General features: G+C 52.4%; 1 protein-coding gene across 1 annotated transcript in view; it reads right to left on the bottom strand.

The window, feature by feature from the left end:
- The window catches only part of STK35 (serine/threonine kinase 35), a 28,717-nt gene extending 26,572 nt beyond the window's left edge, over positions 1–2,145 (bottom strand). The window contains exon 1 of the mRNA XM_054046259.1: positions 1,578–2,145. Coding sequence (XP_053902234.1) covers positions 1,578–2,010 — 433 coding nt within the window. The 5' untranslated portion in view covers positions 2,011–2,145. The remainder of the gene's footprint in view (positions 1–1,577) is intronic.
- Between the last annotated feature and the right edge of the window lie 17,980 nt (positions 2,146–20,125).

Here is a 20,125-nt window from a genome sequence, read left to right as displayed (position 1 = left end):
TCACTACCTTTCAGGGAGGTCTCCACCAGGCGCAGGTACAGCTGGGGGGGGGATACAGGGGGGTCCCTGAGGGGGGTTTGGGGGTCACTGATGGGGGGTCGGTACCTTTCAGGGAGGTCTCCACCAGGCGCAGGTACAGCTGGGGGGGGGATACAGGGGGGTCCCTGAGGGGGGGTCCCAGGGCTGGGGGGTCACTACCTTTCAGGGAGGTCTCCACCAGGCGCAGGTACAGCTGGGGAGGATTATACGGGGGGGGGTGTGTGTCCCTGAGGGGGGGTCCCTGAGGGGGGGGTCCCAGGGCTGGGGGGGGTCACTGAGGGGGGGTCGGTACCTTTCAGGGAGGTCTCCACCAGGCGCAGGTACAGCTGGGGGGGGGGGGATACAGGGGGGTCCCTGAGGGGGGTCCCAGGGCTGGGGGGGGTCACTGAGGGGGGGTCGGTACCTTTCAGGGAGGTCTCCACCAGGCGCAGGTACAGCTGGGGGGGGGGATACAGGGGGGTCCCTGAGGGGGGGTCCCAGGGCTGGGGGGTCACTACCTTTCAGGGAGGTCTCCACCAGGCGCAGGTACAGCTGGGGGGGGGGGGATACAGGGGGGTCCCTGAGGGGGGTTTGGGGGTCCCTGAGGGGGGCTCGGTACCTTTCAGGGAGGTCTCCACCAGGCGCAGGTACAGCTGGCGGGGGTTATACGGGGGGGTCCCTGAGGGGGGTTTGGGGGTCACTGATGGGGGGTCGGTACCTTTCAGGGAGGTCTCCACCAGGCGCAGGTACAGCTGGGGGGGGGGGGGGATACAGGGGGGTCCCTGAGGGGGGTTTGGGGGTCCCTGAGGGGGGGTCGGTACCTTTCAGGGAGGTCTCCACCAGGCGCAGGTACAGCTGGGGGGGGGGGGATACAGGGGGGTCCCTGAGGGGGGTTTGGGGGTCCCTGAGGGGGGGTCGGTACCTTTCAGGGAGGTCTCCACCAGGCGCAGGTACAGCTGGGGGGGGGGATACAGGGGGGTCCCTGAGGGGGGGTCCCAGGGCTGGGGGGTCACTACCTTTCAGGGAGGTCTCCACCAGGCGCAGGTACAGCTGGGGAGGATTATACGGGGGGGGGGGGGGGGTCCCTGAGGGGGGGTATACAGGGGGGTCCCTGAGGGGGGGTCCCAGGGCTGGGGGGGGGTCCCTGAGGGGGGCTCGGTACCTTTCAGGGAGGTCTCCACCAGGCGCAGGTACAGCTGGCGCGGGTTATACGGGGGGGTCCCTGAGGGGGGTTTGGGGGTCACTGATGGGGGGTCGGTACCTTTCAGGGAGGTCTCCACCAGGCGCAGGTACAGCTGGCGCGGGTTATACGGGGGGGTCCCTGAGGGGGGTTTGGGGGTCACTGATGGGGGGTCGGTACCTTTCAGGGAGGTCTCCACCAGGCGCAGGTACAGCTGGGCGGGGGGGATACAGGGGGGTCCCTGAGGGGGGTTTGGGGGTCCCTGAGGGGGGGTCGGTACCTTTCAGGGAGGTCTCCACCAGGCGCAGGTACAGCTGGGGGGGGGGATACAGGGGGGTCCCTGAGGGGGGTTTGGGGGTCCCTGAGGGGGGGTCGGTACCTTTCAGGGAGGTCTCCACCAGGCGCAGGTACAGCTGGCTCTGCTTGTTGCCGTGGCTCATGCGCTGGCCCAGCCCGTCGCGCTGCAGCACGCACTCCTCGAAGCGCACCACGTTGGGGTGGCGGCGCCGCAGGCTGGTCAGGGCCCAGAACTCGGCCAGCGCCAGCTCCACGTTCTCGGGCGCGTCGCAGCGGATCCGCTTGACGGCCAGGCGGGCGCCGCTGCGGCCCGACACGGCCTCGTACACCACCCCGTAGGAGCCGCGCCCGATCTCCGCCACCAGGCTGTAGCGCGGCGCCCCGGCCCCGCCGCCCGCCGCCGGCTCCATGGGGCCCCTCAGCGCCGGGCCCCGCTCCCGCTCCGGCCGCCGCCTCCGCTCGGCCGCGGGCCTTTGTGTCCCTCTGCGGCCGCCGTCCGCCGCGGCCGTTTCCATGGCTGCTCCGCCGCGTGGGGCCCTGGCTGCTGCCGCCCGGGACCCCCACTCCTCATCCCTCCGCCCGGGGCGCGGGGAGCATAGGCCGCCTCCGGGAACCGGAGCCTGCGAACGACACCAGCCCGACAGGCAGGGATTGAGACAGGGGGCGTGGGACTAAGTCGGAGGACAGAAAAGCGCGCCCTGCCTGCCCCTTTAAGGGCTGAGCCAATAGCGGCTGCCGAGGCGGGGGAGGCCGAACCATTCTGGGGGGGAAAGGGAGGAAAGAAAGGGGTCGCCCACCCCAAACGCCTCCAAGACAAACAGGAGCCGTTGGTTCCACGGGCAGCTCGACAAACGCCAATTAAAAATCCTAGTGGGGCATTACGAGCCTTGCCAAGCGTTACCATTGCCTCCGCTCCCAATCCATTGCCTGGGTTCCCCCCCGTTTAGAATGGTTTGTCCCCCGAAGTGTAAACACTCCATCGCTGGCTGCCGGGAGTTGGGAGAGTCCATTATGCACCAAGGGGAGGGGGGAGAGAGGAATCGCTCATTTACCTGTCTCCCTCCCTGCCCGTGTAAAGCCCACGCGGCTGGGCCTGGAGCCGCTGCCGGGCACGGGGCGGAGCTGCTGCTGCGGGGCTCCCACGGGGCGGGGCGGGGGGCGCTGAGAGGCGGCGGCGGCTGCCGCGCTCCCCCCCTCCCGGCTGGGGTCTGGGCGCTGCGCGCGGACAATGGGCCTGAGCGGCGGCGGCGGCGGCTGGGATAAGAGCCGGGGCGCGACAGCCCCTTACGTAACCCTTATGTAACAGCGGCCGGCTCCGGGCGGGGGGAGGGGCCCTCCAGCCTCCCTCCGGCGCGCGGGGCGCGGCTGGCAGTGCCGGGATGGGGGTGTGAATGGGGGAGGGGTGTGCAATGGAGGGATGGGGTGAATGGGGAGGAGTGTGCAGTGTCGGGATGGGGGTGTGAATGGGGTACAGGTGGGCAGTGCTGGGATGGGGGTGTGAATGGGGAGGAGTGTGCTGTGTCGGGATGGGGGTGTGAATGGGGTACAGGTGGGCAGTGCTGGGATGGGGGGTGAGGGGTGTTAAAGGGAGGGCTGGGTAGTAGGGGGTGCGGCGTCAGGATGGGGTTGTGAATGGGGAGGAATGTGCTGTGTTGGGATGGGGGTGTGAATGGGGAGGAGTGTGCTGTGTTGGGATGGGGGTGTGAGTGGAGTACGGGTGGGCAGTGTTGGGATGGGGGTGTGAATGGGGAGGAGTGTGCTGTGTTGGGATGGGGGTGTGAGTGGAGTACGGGTGGGCAGTGTTGGGATGGGGGTGTGAATGGGGAGGAGTGTGCTGTGTTGGGATGGGGGTGTGAGTGGAGTACGGGTGGGCAGTGTTGGGATGTGGGTGAAGGGGAGGGGTGTTAAAGGGAGGGCTGGGTAGTGGGGGCTGTAAATGGGGGAGGGGTGTGCCGTGGTGGGAGGAGTGTGCAGTTCAGGATGGGGGTGTGAGTGGGGTACAGGTGGGCAGTGCTGGGATGGGGGGTGAGGGGTGTTAAAGGGAGGGCTGGGTAGTGGGGGGTGCGGTGTCAGGATGGGGGTGTGAATGGGGAGGAGTGTGCTGTGTCGGGATGGGGGTGTGAATGGAGTACGGGTGGGCAGTGCTGGGATGGGGGTGTGAATGGGGGAGGGGTGTGCAATGGAGGGATGGGGTGAATGGGGAGGAGTGTGCAGTGTCGGGATGGGGGTGTGAATGGAGTACGGGTGGGCAGTGCTGGGATGGGGGGTGTGAATGGGGAGGAGTGTGCTGTGTCGGGATGGGGGTGTGAATGGGGTACAGGTGGGCAGTGCTGGGATGGGGGTGTGAATGGGGAGGAGTGTGCTGTGTTGGGATGGGGGTGTGAGTGGAGTACGGGTGGGCAGTGCTGGGATGGGGGGTGTGAATGGGGAGGAGTGTGCTGTGTCGGGATGGGGGTGTGAATGGGGTACAGGTGGGCAGTGCTGGGATGGGGGGTGAGGGGTGTTAAAGGGAGGGCTGGGTAGTAGGGGGTGCGGCGTCAGGATGGGGTTGTGAATGGGGAGGAATGTGCTGTGTTGGGATGGGGGTGTGAATGGGGAGGAGTGTGCTGTGTTGGGATGGGGGTGTGAGTGGAGTACGGGTGGGCAGTGTTGGGATGGGGGTGTGAATGGGGAGGAGTGTGCTGTGTTGGGATGGGGGTGTGAGTGGAGTACGGGTGGGCAGTGTTGGGATGGGGGTGTGAATGGGGAGGAGTGTGCTGTGTTGGGATGGGGGTGTGAGTGGAGTACGGGTGGGCAGTGTTGGGATGGGGGTGTGAATGGGGAGGAGTGTGCTGTGTTGGGATGGGGGTGTGAGTGGAGTACGGGTGGGCAGTGTTGGGATGGGGGTGTGAATGGGGAGGAGTGTGCTGTGTTGGGATGGGGGTGTGAGTGGAGTACGGGTGGGCAGTGTTGGGATGTGGGTGAAGGGGAGGGGTGTTAAAGGGAGGGCTGGGTAGTGGGGGCTGTAAATGGGGGAGGGGTGTGCCGTGGTGGGAGGAGTGTGCAGTTCAGGATGGGGGTGTGAGTGGGGTACAGGTGGGCAGTGCTGGGATGGGGGGTGAGGGGTGTTAAAGGGAGGGCTGGGTAGTGGGGGGTGCGGTGTCAGGATGGGGGTGTGAATGGGGAGGAGTGTGCTGTGTCGGAATGGGGGTGTGAATGGAGTACGGGTGGGCAGTGTTGGGATGGGGGTGTGAATGGGGAGGAGTGTGCTGTGTCGGGATGGGGGTGTGAATGGGGAGGAGTGTGCTGTGTTGGGATGGGGGTGTGAGTGGAGTACGGGTGGGCAGTGTTGGGATGTGGGTGAAGGGGTGGGGTGTTAAAGGGAGGGCTGGGTAGCGGGGGCTGTAAATGGGGGAGGGGTGAATGGGGAGGGACGGGGTGAATGGGGAGGGCTGGGTAGTGGTGGGAGGGGTGTGCAATGGAGGGATGGGGTGAATGGGGAGGAGTGTGCTGTGTTGGGATGGGGGTGTGAGTGGAGTACGGGTGGGCAGTGTTGGGATGTGGGTGAAGGGGTGGGGTGTTAAAGGGAGGGCTGGGTAGTGGGGGTGGTAAGTGGGGGAGGGATGGGCAGCAGTGTGATGGGGATGTGAAGGGGGAAATTGAGGCTGGGCAGTGAATGGGGGAGGAGTGTGCAGTGGCAGCATGGGAAGCAGGGAGCTGCACAGCTGCAGCAGGAAGGAGTGTTTTGTCTTGGGGGTGGTTATGCTGCAGCTGCATGGTGGGGGTAATAAACCAGAGGGTGGGGGCTGTGCATCAGTCTGCAGGATTTGAAGTAGGCAGGTGCTGTGATGAAGCAGTGTGGGGATAGGATCTTGGGGGCTTTGTACGGTAGCATGGGGGAAGGGTTAGTTGGGACAGGGCTGTATGCCCGGCTGTAAGCTCTGTGTTGTTAGGTGAAGTGTAGCAAAAGATAGTTTCTCTTCCCTGAATAGCTCAATGTTGAAGAGCTCCATGTGTCCGGTACAGTATGGTACAAGAAGAAACACACACACCGCGCCAGGCTCTTTGAGAGAGGAGAGGAAAGAGCTTGATTTATATTAATTGGGAGGCCGTATCCATATTTACAGATACCATGGGGAGTTTTCTGTGGCTTTTAATCTCTGCTGGGACTTTCTTAGGGTGAAATGACAAAAACCAAACAGTACGGAAAGGGAGGGAGTCCCATTGTTATTATGTATAGTATAAAATATGCAATATTTGAATTTGTTTAGCTGCACCTTCTCGAAATCCTCCTTAGTGTGCACTAGTGTACATAGCTTTGTCTCATCAACAGCTTGCTAGTTACTGCTTTCTCAAAGCCATTAGTAAATAGTTGTGGACACAACACCACTTCCAGGGATATCCCACTGAGAGCGTCTCAGTCTACACTGAGGGGAAGCTGTTGGTTAAATGATGAACTGTGGAGGTCACGTTTTGGTTTTGGTTTTGATTTTGTAATCCCCAAAGCCAGAGGTGATTCAGATCAAGTCCAATTTTATCTAAATCATCACAGTTTTTTTTAAAGAGGATGGTAGAGTCTGGCTGAAAAAAATCAGTTTTGGTCCATCTCTATTATTTGTATTTATGCAATGTCGTAAATGCATGTGGTTCTTTATCAAACAGTGAAAGACTGAGGCTGAACTCTTTAAGGACACATAGGATTTGGAGGCATAACTCGCACTCATTCCAATGGGAACTGTGTCTAAACCCCTAGATGGCTTTGAAAATCTCAGCTTGGGTCCATGCCTTGAAATGCTTGTGGTTTAAAGGTAAGAACAGGAGGAGAGGACAGACCCAGAAGCTGGGGAAGACCAGGATGATAGCAGTGCAGATGAGTGATGTGTGGATTTTAAGGTTTACATGGTGGTTCGTTTCTTGACAAGTGTTTTTCATCCACACCAGGAATTAGCCTCTGAGACTGGTATTATCAAACGTTTCATAAAGCCTACAGACATTGGGCCAAATCCTGCTGTAGCTTCACTGAAATATATGGGGGATTTAAAATCTGCAGCAGTTTTGGCTCTTAGATGTATTCTGGAGCATAGATATTGTAGCACTAGACTGACTCATTGGAACCACTAATTTTTACTACCATATGCTGTAGTCTGTTTCTAGAGGCTGAGAGAGAACATTTCTGGACCATCAGATAAACTTCTGAATATGTTTGCTACGCGATACATTGCTACAGCAGTTCCCAACACCCAACAAATGCAGTTTGCAAAGGCCTGCATTGTCCCAGTGAATCCTGATTGTAGTTTAGTGACACCTGGTCAGCCATTTGACTGTGTGCTGCTGTAAAGTCTGTCCCATAACTAACTTTATCCAATCATTTGCTAGGTTCAAATGCCATAGTTTCATCTGACAAAGTTAAACGAATGTCTGCTCCCCGTGGCCAGCTTGTTGGGATTTAATAACCTTTTTTTATTTCAAACAGAAAATTCCTTGCGAACGTCACTGATCGTGAACCCGAATCTTTAATTCTGCCCAGTGTTATTTCGCTCAACTTTGGAACAGCTCATTCTGGTGCTTTGGGTTTCCAGGCTTGCGATAAAGAGAGATTCGTTGCTAGGGCTTCTTAAAGCAAAATAAACTGTTTGAGATGGCTGCTCCTTGCCAGCAATACAGGATTTAAAGCAGCACCCATCCCTATTACACCTTGTATCACAGGGCGTGGCATGGGGTCAGCGATCTGCCTGAATCAGTCGAGTTCATCATATTAAGATTAAGCAGTGAAACCCAAGAGTTAATTGGTTTGACACCTCTGTTGGGTGATAGCTTGCCAGTAAATAAATCCAGTACTTAATACACTTGGAGGCACAGCGGAGGCTCAAGAGCTCTGACAGCTATTTGGGTTATATTAAAAAAACAAACCCAAAGATAATTACTAAAGAGTCAAAGAAACATCTGTGAGTCTCCATCTGTAATTACTTCCAAGTCTGTATTCTGCCTTGCAAAACTCTCCTTGATATAAAGAAAATTGAGACTCTCAGGGGGACTCAGTGCATGAGGGGTTGGGTCTGCTGTACTTGTTAACCCTCTGCTCCCAGTTACTGGCCATGTGATTATGGCAAACTTCCCTAATTTCAATCCCTCCGAGTCACTTGTAGCCTGGGGCGGTGGTGACAAACCTGGAATCTGTCCTGGCACCGTTGTTACTAGTGGGACTGAACTTAACTGGGACTGAAGTAGTCAATAAACTGCATTTCCTTAATGCCTCTTTTGTGAGGGTCTCAGAGTGCTTGACAAGCAGCCATACAACTTGTCTACATCACAGGGGTGCGGGTAAGTATCCAGGGCCCAATCCTGTAACCACTTCACTTCGCACAGTACTTCCTACGGTGAATAATCTCATTGAAGTCAGTACAGCTGCTCATGTGAATAAGGGCTTCAGGGTTTGGGTAACTAGAAAAATGAAGGGCAAGACTTATTTGTAGGTGTGCAGAATGCCCCCCTCAGGGCCCATTCGAGGTGCTGCGGGCCCTCTGTTTCCATTGCGGGAGGTGAAAGGCAGTTAGCAGGACGAGGCTCTAACTTGGCTCTCTTTGTTGCTTCCTCACTCCAGACCAACCTAAGTATAACGAGGTCGTTGGGGGGAAATCAAACAATTATTTTTTCATAAAGTGTTGCAAGCAGATATTTGCAATTTCTTTTTGGACCATTACATAACCTCAAATATAACCCTTTCCAGGACTTTTTATATGTGCAAGATGGGCAGTTTTGGCACCAAAACACACAGCCTGGCATAACTTACGATTCTTTGGGACTGAAATTTATTAATTTAAAAATTGTGGGGTTTGCCCCCCAAATTCAAAGCATTTAAAGTGACGACTAGGCTGATTTTTAGCTCCTAAGTGATCATAATTGAGTGGGAGAACATATTCCGTAGACGGCTTTTGCAAAACTGGATCGACACTGTGAGGCTGGAAAAAATGTGAAATAGATTGGGACTGATCCAAAGCTCATCCGTCAAAGTCAGTGTGTCTTTCCATTGACTTCAGGGGGCCAAGCCCATTTCTGAGAGTCCAAAGTCCATGGTGAGTATCCCTGCACCCACAGTAGCGATCACTGTGAAGTGTATCTCTAGCTGACTGAAAGCTGCCACCTGCTGGGCAACCTCTCCCTGGGAGATCCAGGCCATGTCTTCCAGAAAAGCTTGTGCCAATTCCCCTCTGGGGAAAGTGGGAGATTTGCGGCTCATGGCACACCTCCCCTCTCTTAAGCAAAGCACTTAATATCAAAAGTCAGTGCAAGGTCCACTCCACCCATTCGGTTTCTGGGATGCCGGCGGCCCTGCCAAACCCAGAGCACATCACTCAGGGCAGCCAGCATGCCAACCAGCTGTTGGGAAGAGGTGGTTTTGTGTTCAGATGGGTGAATAAAATTAACCCTTGATTCATTCCCAAGCTGCTCTATGGGCCGTAGGTGGTTGGTGGAGGCATGGGAGGGCCTACAGGGTCCCATGGTGCTGCCTCCCCTAGTTTCCAGCTGCTTTTATAGATGTCCATTTGTTGGCGTAAAGATGGCTAAAAATGCACCACTGCTCTGACGGGGAGGGAGAGGCTGAAAGAGGACAGTGTAGATGAGCGCTGGGGCAGGGGCCGTTCCAAGTGGAGCATTTCTTCCAGTAGGGGTCAGTTTAGCCTTTAAAGAAGGGCAAAGATGGCAGCACATTTCAAGAGAGAAACAAAAGCGGAGCAGAGCCCGAGGGTTCCAGTCCTGGGGGTCGAGGAGAAGTAGTGATGTTTGGCAAGGGGAAAGGCAGAAGTGAGGGGCTGCAGACCAAACTCCTAGTGGAGGAAGTCTCCGAAGAGTGGGATTTCCTTTTGCACGTCAGCAGCGTGTCCAAGGTGACCCAGAGGGATTTATACCCGTGCTCCGTATGCAGCTGATTCAGGCAGCATGGAACACAATCCTCCTCCCTCCAGGTACACCCGTGGACCATAGAAATAGACATTTATAGGCTCGGCAGATTGCCAAAAAGGGAGGCGTTTTCCTGTGCTCGTTTTGTCAGAGCTCCCTTTCTGATGTGTGCAACTGGCAGGCCAGTGCTTTTGTGCCAAGCCCTCCCTCAGTCAGCCACTTAACCTAGGGTACTTTGGTAATAACTGCTCATAATGATCGCTGGTACGTTATCCTCTCTTATTTTCTGTCCCTGCCTTGCTTTCCAGGAAGCCTGCTAGCACACTGTCCCTTAGATTCCTTCCTGCAAGTTTGCAGATCCTACCACAAAAACGTTTCTTATTAAATAAAGAAAGAGAAAAGCTTCTTTCCCTGCTTTTTTCATTCCTTTCTTTTTTTTCCCCTGGGTGACACTGAAGGCCTTTAAAAATGGGCACGTAAAGCTGGAGGCGATGACCTTAAAAGCGAGTTTTAGCATTATTATTAGGTTGGCACGCCTCTTTTTTTAGGTGTTGAAATGATCCCCTCCTGAATAGGATCTGGGACAAGGCTGCTCTGTCTGCAGCAGCATTAGAGAGCTCCCCTACAAATGGTGTGAGGCCCTCGCCGCCTGGTGCAAAACAACACTGGTGATCAACACATTGGGAAAGCCAGGTCCCCTTGGAAGACGGCACCTTTGTGAGTGTTATGTTAACCGATGGAATGGCCGGTGATGGCGGGGGTCGGGATGGGAGATTTGTTTCTTAGCCTTTCTGACGTGAACTTGAGAAGAAGTGGGAAGATGCATTTGATCTTCATACGCTGCTCCAAGTTGAAAAGTCGCTGCCTTAGAATCTTCAGTCCTCCTCTTGCTGCTGGGCCGAGTTTAATTTGCCTGCACAATTCATACAAATGCATCTAATTAGCCATTTGCATGCAGAGTTATTTCACTTGTGTGCACAGTCAGTTTAAATGAAGCATACGTTTCCATGCATATTTTGCATGCCAAGCTCTTTTGTTCTTTATAAGATCTAGCCAGCAATGTCCATACAGAGCGGGTAGCAGCTCTGTTTTTACAGTGTCATCCCGAAGACACCTACACCGTAAACTATCATTCTCAATTTATCTACTACACCTTGGAAGGACAAAGGTTTGTCTAGATCCAGCCAAGGTTTGAACCTGAGGGTTCAGGGAATCTGGTACCTAACTCACTAAGAAATCCCACCTCTAAGCAGTGAAGCCTTAAAAGCAAAAATTATTCCATTATCATATTATGGGCTTAATCATGCCTCATGGTGAATCCTTGTGTCTGCAAAACTCCTGCTGGCTTCAGTGACGCCTTGTCTATGTTAGAGAAGTTTACCATGCTAGGAGATCCTCTGTTACAATCTCACTGTCACCTTGCCTTCCTTCCAACGGCCAGCCAGACAAGGAGCTGCTGTATCTCTCACATGGCTGAGATGCTGGGGGTTGAATTCTGCACTGTCAAACATCTTGCTTCTCACTCAGTGTGGCTGAGCAGAAAGTATGTTATGTTTTGAAGGCCCGCATGCTCGTTCCCCAGCTCCCCCTTCAGAAAATACCAGGACAGGCTCCAAATGCTGCAGTGACACTAGAGTATGGTTCAGTGTCTGTGACCATTCTGGCGGACTACGATTGCTTTTCTAGAGGGGCTTGGGAAGGAACCGCAAAGGGGAGCTGATGGGCCTGCAGAGAATCTGTGGGCCACACTTAAAGCTTTTTGTGTTTCATTATAACCCACTTCACTCAAGTCTCCAGATATGGGAAGGTGGAGGTGAAACAAAGAGACCTTTAATTCCTTTTTAAGTGGAGGTGTTAATAGGGGAAACGTGCTACCTTAAATCTCTTGATACTTGCCTGTTGGCGAGGATGGGGCTTTGCAGAGCTAGTTGTGTGTGTTGGTGCCAGTGCAGCCTTGTAACAAATGACACAGATGCCTACCCCTCCTGCCAACGGGAGGGCAGTTTATCAGGGCAGGGGATGCTCATTACAAGGTTGGAAGGGTTTGTTGGTGCAGTCGGCAGCTTTTTCGCTAGTTAATTTTGTATAAAGGAGTGGGCTGATGGATGGAGATTGCAGCTTGGTGTCAGATCACTTGGCACATGCTGTGATGGAAGATCTGATTAAGCGCAGATTCGGCTGAAGTTACAAAGTGAGAGTAGGTGGCTGCCGAGATAATCTTTTTTAAACTCAATTCATTTCTAACGAGTCACTTCGTCTCCTGCTTCTGAATGAGAGGGGCCATTAACACAACTAACAGCCCAGCTCTTGCGGTAATGTCTTGTTAGCAAGGGTAGAGTTCTGAGTTCAGGGCAGCAGAGGCCAGCATGTTTGCTTTTAACAGGCTCACAATATTCTCAGTGACATGTCAGGCATAATGGAAGTTGTGTGATTCTTTTGTTTATTCGGGCTCATCGTTTCATAACGGCATCACGTAGCTGCTAATGTTTGATTGCACATGCAAATTATGCACTTTTATGTGCACAAGAACTATGGATGCAAATGACTAATTAGTACAAATAGACACGCTCATTGTCTTTGAACATTTATGGTGGGTTTTCTGAAGAACTGGGTTGTGCGGGCTTTGGGTTTTGTTTTTTTTGTTTTTTTGTTTTTTTTAACCCAGACGCAGGAACCAGTTGAAGATGCACTTTGAATTTACAGCTGACTGGGCTGTTTTCTTGGGATGTTCACAGTGTCACCACCCTGCACCATCCCCTCTTCCCTCTCCTTAAGGAACGCTGCCATTTCCGTACCTCTGTGAGGCTCTGTGGATAGCCTATGGGACTACAAAGCAGGGAATTGCCTCTACTACTGCTGAGATGCTGAACACCTTCAGCTCTTATTGTCTATGCTGTGTGGAGGGCATTTGATATATTGCAAGATTAGGCCCTTATTCAGGGTCTGTAAAAGGAGATGATACTCTTACACAATGATGAGCTGGTAGTACTGGAGATACACACTTCACATCTCCCCGTGGCCCTTGAAACATAAAGGGTGTTTCTCTTGGGGAAGTACCCATTAAGAAGTAAGGATCAGGTGCCTGTGACAAGGAGAACTTAGGAGAAATGTAACACATTTCTGCCAGCCTTTCATGGCTCTTCCAGCATTTGCTTTGGTTTTCCAATAAATTATTCAAGACATTTTGAGCAAACACTTGCCAGGGCTGCTCTAGGTTTACTTGGTCCCATCTCCACGCAGGGCGCTGGCCTAGATGACCTCTTGAGGACCCTTCCAGCCCTACAGTTCTATGATTCTATGGATAGTGTTGCGACTGGCAGGAATGGGTGACTTTGCTGGCTGTGCCTGTGTGGGGCTGAAAGTGGTTTGGCCTGGAGGGTGAACTATCCCAGTGGTCTCTGCAAATCAGGGTAAAGGCGTGCCGATGGGGTGGTGTGGGGAAGCTTGCCTTCCACTGCTTCTGCTCTGTGGATAAGCAGAGGGGCTATGTGCCAAATTCATCCTGTTCCATGAAGACGGTGGACTTGCACCAGGGTTTAATTTGGCCCTTCTCTAGGGCCATCAGTCTGGCACCTTTCCCCAGCGCTGACTTCAAGTGGAAAGGAGATCAAGGCTGCTATTCTCACCAAGAACATTAAAAGCACAGTGGCTTGTTTTAGCTGGGTGCATCCTTGCAGTTCCGTGCAGTTATGGTAACTAAGGAACTGGTCACTTTTGAGCCTCTTGTGAGGCATTCACTTCCTTCATTAGCGACAGCCGCTCATTCGCTCCCACGTCACTTCATCTCAGTCAGCGGCATCCGAGTTCCACTGAATGGCGTTCTTAATGACGGCACCAAGCAAGGTGTCACGAAGAGCCTCAATTCCCAAGGCTGAAATGAATCAGAATATATTCATAGATAGATGCAGATACAGCAGCAAATATAATAGCTTCATGGTGTTGTCAGGGCAGGAGGCTGACAGCTTGACTTATCCCAGGGGTCTAACCCCTTTGTTTGTGCCATTGTTTCTTTAGGAATCCTTCATCTTGCGCATGGAGAGGAATAAACCACCTAATCGGAGACAGGCTATTTTAGCAGTTGCTTCTAAATCTTACAGCTCCACCTATGAAAGCTGCCCAGTTTTCTGGCTGGATTCCTCACTGGGGTCTGAACCAATTCCCATCACAGTAAACGGGAGTCTTTCTGCTGACTTCAGTGGGTTCTGGATTAGGTTCTCGGGGGCAAGAGAGATGCAGCCCATTCCTTCAGTGGGTTAGCTACCAAAAGAAGAGATGGCTGTATATGTCAGAAAGACCTTGGGCCCAGATCCTCAAACATATTTAGGTGCCTAGCTCCCATTGATTTCAATGAGAAATAGGTACCTAAATACCTTTGAGGATCTGGGCCTGGGGGCTGGATTGATTTGGCTACAGGACAACAACCACATGGGCAGCAAGAAGGCAAGTGGATACCAACCCATAAACATACGTTAGCCATGACCTGGAGAGGAGGGATGCTGGTTGTCTCTATTGGTTTATTCAGTCTCGGGCCTCTCTGCAGGACATGGTGATGCTGGTGCCAGTTTTTAGCTGTCTTTGTGAGGCAGGTGCCTGTCCATCAGCACCGGATTGAGACCCCCAATCTCACTGCATGTGGGCCACCAAACAGCTGTCAAATGATGACAAATTCCAGTCACTGCCAATGATCTAGAAAGGCTCCATGTCCTTCTATCAATCCCCTGAGCTACCTGTTCTCCCAGGAACTAAACTTGTGTTCTGCTGATGCTCGCCAGGTGGGAGTTATCTATCTTGTCACCTGATGAGCCCTGTCCAGAGATGAGCAATGGCCTTGGGCAGTATGTTGAGAAGAGACCCCAACACATGGTCATTGGAGCCCTCTAATAATCGAGCTCCATCTCCTCACCCTCTTGGGAAAATAATACTCTGTGTGCATAGCCTTACATCACACCTGGGCTGTAATGCCCACAAATGCCAGTGGGTAGGCAGTCGGTGTTGGGTAGTACCAAACAGGGCCGGCTCCAGGCACCAGCTAAGGAAGCAGGTGCTTGGGGCGCCCAATGGGAAAGGGCAGCACGTCCGGGTCTTCGGCAGCAATTCGGCGGCGGGTCCCTCAGTCCCTCTCTTCCTCTTTGAGCTGCCACCGAAGAGGAAGAGGGGGAGCAAAGGAACCGCCGCCAAATTACCACAGAAGAATGAAGCAGCACCATTGAGCTGCCGCCGAAGTGCCACCGATCTGCTTTATTTTTTTTTTTAATTTCTTTTTATTTGCTTCGCCGCTTGGGGCGGCAAAAAAGCTGGAGCCGGCCCTCATACGAAATGCATTCATTTCACTGTGACCTTGCCCTCCATTCCCTCTCGTGGGTTTTCTCCACCTGTTGCCTCTCATCACATGCTGAAATTGCAAGCTCTTTGGGGGCAGGGACTGACTATTCTGCCTGGTACAATGAGTGCTGAACCCTGGTAGTGGCCATTAGATACGACCGCAATAAAAACAGGTGGGGCAGTAATTCATCTGAGGATCTCAAAGCACTTTGCAAACGTCAGTGCAGCCGACACCAGGCCTGTGAGGCAGTAGTTTGGTCCTTTCCCACCCACTGCCCCAAACTGGTGGTCGTGAAGGTAAGATTTGTGCACCCCTGACTCACTGCCATCGCTGATGTGGTGAATTAAGGGGTGCCTACCTGTAGAGCATTGGGAATCGCTGGCAGCTGAATCCCAGGGAGTCAGATTCTCTGTGAAGTGAGTTGGCCTCACACCCAGATGTTTCACACCATTGGATGTTATTCTGGTTTGTAAACAACAAACAATCATTTCCAAATGGCCAGTGCAGTGAGGCGGCTGGGCTGGGTGGGACCCTGAAACCTTCCGTTCATAGCAACAAGGGAGGCTGCGGCAAATGGATATTTGGTCCAGGTCCCTGTGCTAAGAAGACTGCCAGAGACTTCCCTTTGTACCCTATCCTATCCTTTACCTCTGTCCCCCTTCTTCCTCTTCCTCCACTCACTGACGAAATCCTGCTTCACACCTGGTGTAGTCCTAATAGGGCAGCAGGTTGCATCTGCTATGGGAGATGAGGGGTGAACAGGCTACTTAGCACAGGTCTTTTCTGGGAAAATTGTAGACTGTAATAAGATTGAAACCAACAGAGTTCTTTAGAAATTGCTTTTAAAAGCAGGGCGCGATCTCCTTTCTGCTCAACAATGCAATAGAATTTTATTGCAGCCAGATAGCGATGAATAGAGAATGTATATCCCTGCTATCGAGTGACCTCAGTAGGAAAGTTCTCCTTTTCTATCCAATCCCATAAGCCCAGGCCAGTAGGCCTTCTGAAGAGTTGTGGTTGCCTGCTGTTAACCTGTAGCTCCTACAATGATCAGTTAAGCAGACTTTAATTAACAGTAGTGATTAACCAGTGATTTCTTTGTCTAAAGCGTCTGTTCAAGTTGGGGAACTTTTTGTGACTTCGGGAACATTATGGCTGGGAGGCTCACAGCCCAAGCTCAGCATGACCCAAGGGACGCTGATGGTCACTGCAGTGGGGAAGGTGGAGGTACCCTAAAGAGCCGACTGCGTGATGTCTCCATTCTCCCAGGGACATTAGAAAAACCTCAGCGTGCAGCTCCCCCTGCTGGCTCCATCCCCCTTCTACAATGCAGTGATTTTTTCTTTTGAATCTGTATTTAGTTTTTACTGTGGGCCAATTAACCCTTGCACCCGGGTTGGCCGAGGGGTTCACAGAATACTAAGAACTGCCCTGACCGTGTCGTTACTGCACATTTATAGGCCTGGAATATTCTGAACCAGCAGAGTCCGAAAAGCTACGACTGGTGCTGGGGTGGAGGCTGTGAGGCTGTGTATAAAGCAAGAGCCTCTCACTGTGCTAGCTTGTTTCATGTTTCCTGCTGCTGTTCTGGTCCAGGTAGTCACTGGATTTAATTGTAAAAAGGCATCTTTGGCTGATGGGATCCCGGGTGACAAAACAGCCCAATATGTCCAGACCCTCACTGCTGCCCCGCACCCACCGCCTTACTGCCAGACGGAGGAGTTTCCTTCTTCCAATAGAAGAGTGGTGCCTAGTTTCTCCTGAAAGGCGCCTCGAGAAGCAGGGCAGCCGGCCTGCTGAGAAATGAGCTATTTGGACGGTAGCTGCTGGAATCTGGGGCTGGCTGGTGGGAGGTGAACAGTGGGAATGATGGACACCAAACTGGCAAATGTTGTGTTCTGACTACCCGGAGTAGCTTTGCTTAAAAAAGAAATCCCAGTTGCCATCCCACCAAAACTCTGCCACCACCAGAGCTCTCCAAACATCACTCACCGGCGTGAACTCTCATTGGCTGATCGTACCTGGAGGGTGGGATACGCCTTGGTCCTGAGAGTTCTCCGTTGCTCGAGCCCCTTCCCAGCAGGCCGAGGCGTGACTGCTCTGCTCTCCAGTGGCAGGCAGCATTGTAGGAGCTGTATGAATTCTTTTCTCACGTTTGGGACTGAACCACTTGGTTGCTAGCAGGCCTCTCTGCTATTGTCTGACCCAGGACATTATCCCCATCTGATCCCCACTGTGAGAAGCTCTGGCTCTTCTCTGGTATGTGAGAATGGCATTGCCCCCACTTGAATATTGATCCAGAGGTGGTCTTCATGTGTTCCCCGTGGTACAGGCCTTATTTCTCCTCTGTCGTATGATTGGCCACCACTGGTGTAGGGTGGGAGGTAGCCGGGCATGAGACTGATGCCGGTCAACGGGTACCCATATGCTGGGTGGCTGTCACTTTCCTTTCCTACACCTCTCCACAGTGTGCCTGGTCTCTGCCTGTCCCCTGGACAAAATCCTCAGCCTCCTTCCAAACCTGGATGGGGGCTTCTACTGACTCCTGGGTGATTTCTTTAACCTCCTCGTTCCTCCCTTCTGCCCTGTTCTGTTCCTTCCCAGCTCCAGGCTCTCTGCCCTCGTCAGGATCATTTTGCTGTCCATGGTGCTTAAAGATTGAGCGGAAGTAGGGAGTGAATCCTTGACCTGCTGCACTGCAGGTCTAAGTTGGGAAGCTGGGTACGAAGGCCAAGGGCTTTGGTGAAGTGAAAGAGGAAGGAGCTTGGTGCACAGCCTTCCTGAGCCGATATTTAAAGATCTTCTGAAGGGCTGTTTATTTCCATGACCCCTGGGTCTCATGCATGTTGAGAGGAGCTCACTGGTCATAACCAACTTTCCCCTTCCATCTATCTGCTGAGACTGCCAATAAAGCAGCAATTTAGGGCCAGTTGTCATTTTTAGGATTTTTTTTTATGATGTAGGAACAAGACCGAGACCAGTAAAACTCATTTCCCATTCAGCACCCACGTGTGGTCAGATGGCGGTAACTCTCGGTCACAGTCAGGGTGGACTGGAAGAAAACTGGCACTCCAGAGATGCCATATCCCCATGACCAAGCCTTTGAGCCATCCAGTCTCCAAGGGCTGCAGTTTTATGTACCTATTGTGGTTCCATCAGGACTGTTAAACAACCTTTGGGAAATAGCTGGTCTCTCCAAGACACCACATTCTCTAATCAGATCTAGCGAGCAGCAGCACCACTTTGCTTGCCTGCAAATTGCAGCAGTACCGCATTTTGATGGCCACACTTCCAAGAATTGCTTCCCAGTTGGGCATGGTGGTGGCTATTGCATGGGGACTTGCAGCTAGGAGTGGCCCCTGGGCAGTGAGTTACCTGCTCAATCTGGGAGTCAGTGCTGGTTCTGGGGTTTTCATCTGCCTGGGGAAATGTCCATTCCCAACAGCCTGTAGTCATGCACACAATGAACCCATAAGATGCAGTAGTGGGAGAGGGCCAGAGAGGGCTAGAAGCACCTTGCTGAATGTAATAGTTTTCTATCTATATGCCATTCATCCTTTATTTAGGGACAGCCCCATAAATACCAATGCACTGTGATCTAGCTTGGTAGACCTGAGAAGCAGGTAGTCAGACTTTGCTGGATTTTAAATGAACTCATTACAATGTAACAGCTCCACCCTGTTCTTCTCAGACTTGCTCCCTTTGCTGTTTCCCAGTAGGTATTGCATCTGCTCACTCCTCTGCTAGACTGATGCTGCTACAGATACAACACGCTTCTTCCAATATAATGTTCTGCTGCGCCTAGTATTTTGTAGTCCTCGGTGTCCACCTCCTCTGGCCTTTATGGCGGAGTTGGGGCTGGTTGGAGCATGTTGTCTGAATGGTTACGTGGCTTTCCCTGGAGATTTACCAAAGGTGATGCTTCCTATTCCAGAAGGATCATCCTGGCCCTCAAAAGGGGGGACTCAGAAAGAAGCTGATTTCATTCAAGGAAATTTGGAAAGTTCCAGGGACCTCTGCAAGCTGCTACAAAAATGCAGGGGTTTTCAAGCAGCTGCCGGTTGGCCCTGGTGAAGAGGGGCTAGAATTGTAAAGAGAGGAGCTGTGTGACATTAGCTGAAATTAACTCCCACTTGTTTTTCCACTAGCCTGCGACTCATGCTAAACCCCCCTCCCTCCTAACCAGCTTTTAACTGCTCTAGTTAAGAAAACTTAACTTTTCTATTACTGCACATTTGTCTCCTTTACCCAGGTGCTTAATTACCATTGTCCCAGCGAAATGTCAGCATGAGTCAGAGACAGTCTCCCATTAGGAAGAGACAGATGAATATTAATTACACTTACTGGTGAGTGGGTTTTCTTTTTTGTCATTTCCCTGACTCCGCTGAGGACCCAGTAGCTACATGTTCCCTGGCCTGAGCAGCTGAGCTGGCACCAGATGGTCAGTGAACGGACAGTGTTTGTGGGAGATGGAAGGGAACCCAGCAATGCGAGACGAGAGGAGACTCAACACTAGCTACAGCAGAGGCTGAAGATGAGAGAGAGAGAATCTGCAACATAAATTGAGAGTAATAATAAACTCCATCTGCTGTAGGAACAGAAGCAATTTAACTTTCCCCTCTAGCCAAAGGAAACAAACTCTTATTAAGAAATCTTATTACCAAGTACTTTCATCTTTGGGTGAATAACCCAAGCCTGGTGCTTGGTCTCCCAAAGCAGGTTTTTCTATGATGCAACTGAACTGGATCAAAGCGAAACAGCTGCATGGACTTTCAGGTGCCCTTTGGGGGCTGAATTCCCTCTGACGTCCAGGATTCTCTGTGTCTACACCATCAGTCATGGCACTGGAGTCTCTGAAGATAAGCGGGGTTAATGGGGAGCAGGCAGCTATTTTCTCCCTCTGGTCCTTGTTTGTGAATTCCACACAGCATGCGTACATTCAATATGTCATACGTTCGGGGACAGATTTTTTTAAAAAAAAAAACCCTGGCTTTCTAGCTTTGCACTTGCAGTTGTGTGGGCACAACAGATGTCAGATCAATGTTTGATTAAGTAGTGCGTTACAGTCAGGTAATGATGTATCTGACAGCCATTTCAGCTCTCACAATAGTTGGAGCGTGGAAGGCTGAGGTAGGTTCCGTTTCCAATCAGGCTTTACAGCTCTGCATTTCACGTCCCCGGCTGCAGAGGCACTGTTATGGGAACGCGGCTGATGGCATTTACAGGTGATCAGACACTAACATGACATCTAATGGGTCCATATAATTGCAGGTTAAAAAAAGGGAGGCCAGGTTTTAAACATCTAGGGTCTTAACTTGGGAGAATAAGTTGCTAGAAATGACAGTTTTCTGTATATGGAGAATGTTTTCCAGTATTAAGCATTATGCCCACATAGAGCCTTACCCAAAACCCAATGAAGTTAATGGGAG

Source organism: Malaclemys terrapin, chromosome 12 (genome assembly GCF_027887155.1).
Source record: "Malaclemys terrapin pileata isolate rMalTer1 chromosome 12, rMalTer1.hap1, whole genome shotgun sequence".
Taxonomy (NCBI): Eukaryota; Metazoa; Chordata; order Testudines; family Emydidae; genus Malaclemys; species Malaclemys terrapin.
Note: the sequence above shows the minus strand (reverse complement) of the source record. Positions and strands in the feature narration are given on the sequence as shown.